This window comes from Takifugu rubripes, chromosome 6 (genome assembly GCF_901000725.2).
Source record: "Takifugu rubripes chromosome 6, fTakRub1.2, whole genome shotgun sequence".
NCBI classification, from domain to species: domain Eukaryota; kingdom Metazoa; phylum Chordata; class Actinopteri; order Tetraodontiformes; family Tetraodontidae; genus Takifugu; species Takifugu rubripes.
The window spans coordinates 11,213,668-11,220,534 of NC_042290.1; the positions used below are offsets into that span (position 1 = coordinate 11,213,668).

The window sequence follows — 6,867 nt, forward strand, 5'->3', positions numbered from 1 at the left end:
TACGAGCCAAATGCCGTCGGAATTAATTTAACGCTGGTAATGAAGGTCTGCAGTATCTTTGCAGCACATTAGTAAGACCTCAGCCTTCAGGAGCATGTATGCATGATTGTTCTGCTCAGTTTCTATCACGCTGGCGCCGCTCTCTGCGTTTGTGTCATGTGTTCAGACAAAAATGGCCGCCAGCCGCTGCAGCGTTAACGACATTAGACCAGACCGGCCTGCACAAGCGCTCTGATGAAATGCTCTTTATTTTATTTTGCTCTGTGGAGTCTTGTTAGTCGTGAACAGCTGGCTTATGATGTCCCCAGACTGCGGCTGAGTGAATGAACTGATTAACCTGAGTGGTCGTCCCTAGCAGAGGGAGGGTCTGGTGGGTGGGGGGGGGGGGGGCGGCCCCACCCGCCTGAGTAACTGCCTTCATCATCAATGTCACATAAATCACCGGGCTGGACGGGCCCTTCAGATGAGCCTCCTCTGTTGCTGGGACTGTAATGGCTGCAGTAACTGTGCGGCGTGTCTGACGGAGACCATGTTAGCCATGATGGAGATGAGGTGGGGGGGGCTCGGTGATGCAACACGTCTGTGACGCTTCAGCGCTAGACCACACGTAGCGGACTCTATTACCCTGATTTATACGGAGGGAAAAAGGGACCCACGTTTGGGGAGAAAGGCGGCAAACAGGCACGACGACAAGATCCTTTCATGTGTTTTTATTGTACAGACCAAGCGATATTCAATATGAACTATTCATGGTGTCGAGGTTAACCAGGCGTCGCATGTTTTAATGGATGTGCTTCACTAGAGAGAGGACAGCGAAGCAGAGGCCACGCGGTCAGGACGCCGCTTCACTTCTTCACCAGCTGGATAACGTCTTCGTCCTCCATCACGTGGTCCTTGCCCACTTTCTGCGGGTTGTGTTTAACAGACGAGCCCCAGACCAGAGCGCTAAAAAAAGAAGGAGTTGTAAAATCACCATTAATTTTATTTCCCGCCAGAAAAAAAACGGCGGCGGCCGATGCCTCAATTGCACAGAAACGCACAATTATTCCGTTTGAGTGCAACTGCAAAAGTAACCTACAGGGTGCAATGACAGCCTTCAGGCTTTCTGATCACGCCCGCCACCGTTTGACCCGTCCGTTCCCTGGAGGAGGGGTGACGCTCAGTGGCATTAGCATACGGGCTGATTGATGATCTGGCTGCGGCCATTTGGAGATGGTGGCGCTACACATCATCCCACATCTGAATCCTTGCCATAAAGCAGGTGAGCGCGGTGATTAAAGTGGCTGTGTCGTTTCAAGCCATCCGAAGACCACTAATCATGGCACCCAACTCAACGGAAATAAAACGACTTGTCGTGAGGAATAAAGACAAATGATTTCGCCACAAACTGACATCTACAGGGAGAAAAGCTGCTGCGGCAATTAAGTTGCTTTTCATTATATCTTCCTAAAATCCACGACTAGACTTGGCCAGCGGCTGACATTTGATCATCTTATTTTTGCGTGTTCTTACACACGGAGCAAAATAAGCATTTCATCTGTAAAGTGAGGACATTTTGGCTGGACATTTGTGGGGACAACCTTCAAGGGCTGTTTGAGGGCTGCAGGTTAAAATGGGGTTGAGGCTGGGCATCTAGTTGTACTGGTGAAGAGGTTAGTTTGGGGGGCTGGGACACACATTATGTTAATGAGAGTTCTCGTAAAGACAGGAGTGTGTGTGCTCTTGTACTTGATACATACTGATTACCATCATACTCCTAGCAAATTGAAGACATTTTTGGGAAGTGAGGACATTTTGTCTCTTTGTCACGGCATCAAAGGACAGTACGAAGGTTAAGACATAGGTTTGTCTTAGGGGGTTGGTCAGGGTTATGGTAAGGATGTGTGTGTGTGTGTGCAAATGTATATGATGACAACTCTGTGACTGAGAGATCTTTTTCTTTTGGATTACTAAATCCATAAAGGAAATACAGGAATACTACATTCAGAGCTCAGCCCCACCCCTCTGATCAGCTGCCATCTTATCACAAAGTTCACCTCAGAATCTTCTCTAGGTGGAGAATTTGTCTCCATTACGTCTTAAACCGTTATTGACAGCTGAATAAGAAAAATAATTGCATAACAACGTGCTGGCTTTCATCAAACATGCATCCCAAAAGTGGAAAAAAAAGCAGTCGTTTACTCACTACTTGAATTCTTTGATGAGATTTTTGTGAATTTTCAAGCAGAAATCCTCCACAGCAGTCTTCTCGTCAGGGAGCACGACAGGAGAGGTGTAATCAGGCAGCTGGCCTTTGGGTTTAGTGTAGCTGCAAACCAACGTGTCACGTGTCAGAATGGTGAAAACGCACCGTTCAACTGCACCTCTAGAGGCGTCTTACATGCGCACAAGCCTCAGGTAGTCCCAAATCTTCTCCAGCAGGTCGTCGAAGTTCCAGCGGTGGTGAGCTGAAATGGGTACGCAGTGCGGCACCTTGTAGATGATGTCGAGCTCCTCGATGGAAATCTGATCAATTTTGTTCAGCACGTAGATGCACGGGATGTAGACCCTGTGGTGACAGTGAGCAGCTGCATGATCAGCCATTAGGGCAGAAACATCAGAGGTGCATTTACAGACCTGCCTTCTGTTCAAGAAACAAAATAACTTGTCACAAAGTCGCGCTGATGAAATGCTTTTTGCCGTCTGTGCTGCAGTGCTGCACTCTGATCGCTGCCCGGCAAGATTCCCGCTTAGCATTCCCGTCTCTTAGTGCCAGGTTTAAAACAAATGCGCTTCTAAAATCGAGTCCATTCTGTGTCTCTAAACCAGAACCAGAACCTCGTTGCCATTTTCTTTACTTTCGTCCAGCATTTTGCTGTTTTTTTTTAAAGACAAATGCTGAAAAAGACAAAACTCTTTGCCCAGTTTATGTATTAAATTCTGACACTGGAGTGCATTTTAATTGCATTATTTTTTTCCTGCATTGACAGGAGAGCCACCCTCCGCAGCCTCAGCTGCAGTGGCCGCTTGTCGCATGTCTGTTGCTTTGCACAGACCGCTGAGATTCTCCGCCGTGACGCCAGATCCGAGAAATTCGCCCCAGAGTTACGGCATTTGCGACATTTTCACATTTGACATTGAGTGGAGGTAATATATGTGTGTTACATGCAATACATCATCAGTGCATGTGACAAACCGGTCTGGCTAGAACGCGATCTCATACGTGAGCAGCATTTTTAAATTTATCTGCATTGGGAAAAAAATGGAATTTAAATGGGGAAAAAGGATTTCAACAGGCCACACCCGCTGGGACGGACTAAAGAGGGCCCATTTTGGCACTTCAGCAGCTTACCGATTTCCCTCTACTACATCAATGAGGTCATCAGCTGTGACATCGCTACGCAGAGTCACGTCCGCGTTGTGGATCTTGTACTCTGCCAGGATACTCTTCACCGTGTCACCGTCCAGCTCGGTCTGGGCACACTTGGGGGGGCAGAAGAAGCAAAAGAATGAACTAGGTAAACTAAGATAAATTTGTCTCCTGTATAGTCGAGGGGTGGCAAATACAACCTCTTTAAAGAGAGGAGAAAAAGATACAGTGCCATTCTAAGCATGACCAGCAGGCGGCAGCACTGGAGTGTTTGACAGACAAGGTAATGTGACAAAAAGGGTTTCTGCAAACCATAAAACATCTTAAATACAAAACCAGTAATACTTGGGAGCCTTTACAGCTTTCCATATTTTAGCCGGTCCCACTACAAGGCCGAGAGGTGTCATGCTTAGATCGGGTTCTGTATTTGTTGTTCTGGGAATCATGGAGACAGTTAAAGTGGCTGCAAGAATGAGATATTACAGCAGAATTCAATCCAAAAATTGCTGCATTTTCCCCATTTCCCTCTTCATTCTTGCAGTTTCACTGCTGCTCAGGGCTACAGCTGTAAACTGGGCCGGGCCATCTGTCCCTCAAAAGAGAGCTGAAGAGATGCTCATTAATATTGCTGCAGTGGGAAACAGAGTGTGCCCTCAGAAAGGGATTGATACAGGAGAAGGAGTAAGAAAAATAGACCTTAAAATTACAGAGAGCTTTAATAAACTAAATTATAGAGTGATTGATTTCAATATCAAACAATGCCCAGTTTAATCAGTGGCAACATCAGTGAGTAATAACACAACGTGAGACCAACCGTGGCGGTGAAGTTGATGCCTCCTTTGTCTTTCTTTTTAAAGCCAATGTTGGGGGGCTCTTTGTTCAGCCGGATGCCAAAGCCTTCCAGTTCGTGTTCTATCAGTTTCTTGTGTCCAAGTGGTTTCAACACGTCGAGCACGATCAAGATTAGGTTGCAAGTTCGAGCCACTGGCACAAAAGAAGAGGCAGGGAAAGATGAAAGTGAGCATGAATGGATGTCGTTGCTTCTGTAGCAGATAGAATACGGAGCAAATCAATATTAATTCTGTTCTATTTTTGCTCATCACCTGCAATAACCTGCCGGCCTCTACCCTTGCCATCTTTAGCTCCCTCGATAATTCCTGGAAGATCCAGAAGCTAACAAGAAACAACCAATAAAAATAAAGCAACCACATAGCCATTTTTGTTTGTGCTGGGTATAAAAACCACCCTTGTCTACCTGAATTTTGGCACCTTTGTAGCGAACGACTCCAGGCACAGTTGTCAGAGTGGTGAATTCATAGGCGGCGACCTCAGAATACACACCTGCGAGGTTACTGAGCAGCGTGGACTTTCCCACTGACGGGAAACCCACAAAGCCGATACGTGCATCCCCAGTTTTCGCAACATCAAAACCTAAGACGACGAACATTGGAAATAATTACATGTGATGCTTTAACGACACAAATGACTGCTTGGAAACATGCAGTCCAAACGGTGGTCCACACCTTCTCCTGCAGCACCACCGCCACCTCCTTTCGGCGTGATCAGCTCCCTGCGCAGCTTGGCTAGACGTGCTTTGAGCAGACCCAAGTGGTGAGCCGTGGCCTTGTTCTTCTGCGTCCTGGCCATCTAAAGAAGACCAACGTGCAGGTTTACGTGTTATCTTGCATGAGAAGTTAACAACTCACCAGAATAACAGTATTGTTCTAATAAAGACATAATTATTATGCATTAATATAAGGCTTGTATTTAGCAATACTACCCCCAAACACACGTTTGTACTTGAAAACTCAAAGCATTTTAATGAGGTTGTTTCAATTATAGGCCCATTGTGTTGGTACTGGAAGAGGCAGGGACCATCTGTAGCCTGTTAATGTTACTACAGCCACAACACCAAATATCCCATTTTCATTCAGTTGGGTGACAATCAACATAGCATGATAACACATTCAGAAATCTAAATATATATAGCATTAAGATAGTATCAAAAGCACAGTTAAAACATGTAATGTTAGAAAGACCAATGTGACTTTTTGCATAAAAAATGAGAACTTATTCAAGGATGTAACAAATTAATACACGACTTAAAATAACGCCAACAGCTGACACTGAAAGCTAATTGACAGTTTTGTCTTCGGAGAAACAACCAAATGTGGAGAAAAAAATAATTTTCAAAAAACTGCCATGCGGTTGATTAATTGATTTTTTTGTTTTACAAGTTTTACACTAGCAGCATCTATATTCCTGGCTTAGTATGGGGAAAATAGAGCTCATTCAATTTCAATGAAACCCCTGATAATTCCTTTACAAATAAAATGACAACGTCAGGTAATATTTTATTTTACGTTTGTAAAACACGCTATAATCTGTCAGTGTAGCAGAAGGCCGGGCTGAGGAAGCAGGCTAATATGTGTTAGCCCTGTCCGCTAGCAGTTAGCTTCAACGTGTCTAACTAGGCTGCCCGGATAACTATCAAAACCTTACCTCATTTTCAATCTCTGCTATTTTAGCAAGAATACTCATGGTGACTTTGAATCCTGTTTATCAAAAGCCAAGTCTGATAGTGTTTGAGATATTCTACATGAAGGTTTATAAGGTTAAAGTTATGTAGCAGGCTCGCTAGCCTCCAGCATGCAAGAGCCGCTGTGCGTCTCTCAGCGTGAAGCATCGCGAGATTCCAGGGTAAAAGGGGAAAATATTCCCAGTATTTTAACTGACGGGATGTTCGAGCGTCACGCAGTCCAACCACAAGTGGGGTATTTTCTGTCAAAAAGAGGCGTAGACTATATAATTAATAACCATATGATAGAAGTGACAAATGCGACCGTCACTATGTCATTTAAATAGTTGTATTTTATCATAAAGCAGTCACTAAATGAGAGAGACACCTTTGCCTGTATACAGAGTTGTGAATGTGCTAGTTAAACGGTGATGTTTGTTTCCAATAAACCGACGAGTTAAAATTCTGATATTCTCAGCTGTTTTTTTCTTCTCCATTTTTTTGTGATATCTTAGATCAAAACTCTGTAGCGGTCCACAGCAGCCAACGCTTACGTTTACGCCTTCAAGTTAAAAATCAGGGGAAATAATATAGCATATTCTTGTAACGTCATCTACGAGCCCCAGAATAATAATTTGCGAACTTCCACGTCTACACTTACTAAATACATAGATACACACATAAATAGATACAAAAGGGACAACAAAAGGATGATATATATTATTTTTTAACTTAAATCACATCTGACTTCCATCTATAGGCTTTGTTTGGCTCGTTTCTACCGCCCCCTGTTGGATAGAAACGAGACTGAATATTTAAATGCTTCTTGATTGACTTCCATTTTTAAAATTACCTCGAAAATGAATTTCAAAACCTTCCACAACATCAAATTTAAACGTACTGTGGACTACAATTCACACAGCAGTTTGTGTACGTGCTAAAACTTAACAACAGTGAGAAGAAGTTATGTAAAATGATCCTGCAACGATAAAGACAGACA

The 6,867-nt window shown here is 44.0% G+C and overlaps 1 protein-coding gene across 1 annotated transcript; it reads right to left on the reverse strand.

Annotated features, from left to right (window-relative positions):
- Window positions 1–695: 695 nt before the first annotated feature.
- On the reverse strand, window positions 696–6,051 carry drg1 (developmentally regulated GTP binding protein 1). Its single transcript, XM_003965570.3, has 9 exons — window positions 5,852–6,051; window positions 4,873–4,996; window positions 4,605–4,780; window positions 4,453–4,522; window positions 4,164–4,333; window positions 3,332–3,462; window positions 2,381–2,548; window positions 2,186–2,308; window positions 696–945 (listed from the first exon to the last, which is right to left on the reverse strand). Exons 1-9 carry the CDS (start codon window positions 5,888–5,890, stop codon window positions 846–848), a joined length of 1,101 nt encoding a protein of 366 aa, XP_003965619.1. The 5' UTR covers window positions 5,891–6,051; the 3' UTR covers window positions 696–845.
- Between the last annotated feature and the right edge of the window lie 816 nt (window positions 6,052–6,867).

What these genes read in the sequence shown, in the direction of transcription:
- drg1 (XM_003965570.3), bottom strand. Translation starts at nt 5,890, where the DNA reads ATGAGTATTCTTGCTAAAATAGCAGAGATTGAAAATGAG. An exon ending in CGGTGGTGCTGCAGGAGAAG is followed by an intron (nt 4,781 to 4,872) that starts GTGTGGACCACC and finishes TCGTCGTCTTAG; the next exon opens with GTTTTGATGTTGCGAAAACT. An exon ending in GATGTAGTAGAGGGAAATCG is followed by an intron (nt 2,549 to 3,331) that starts GTAAGCTGCTGA and finishes CTGTCACCACAG; the next exon opens with GGTCTACATCCCGTGCATCT.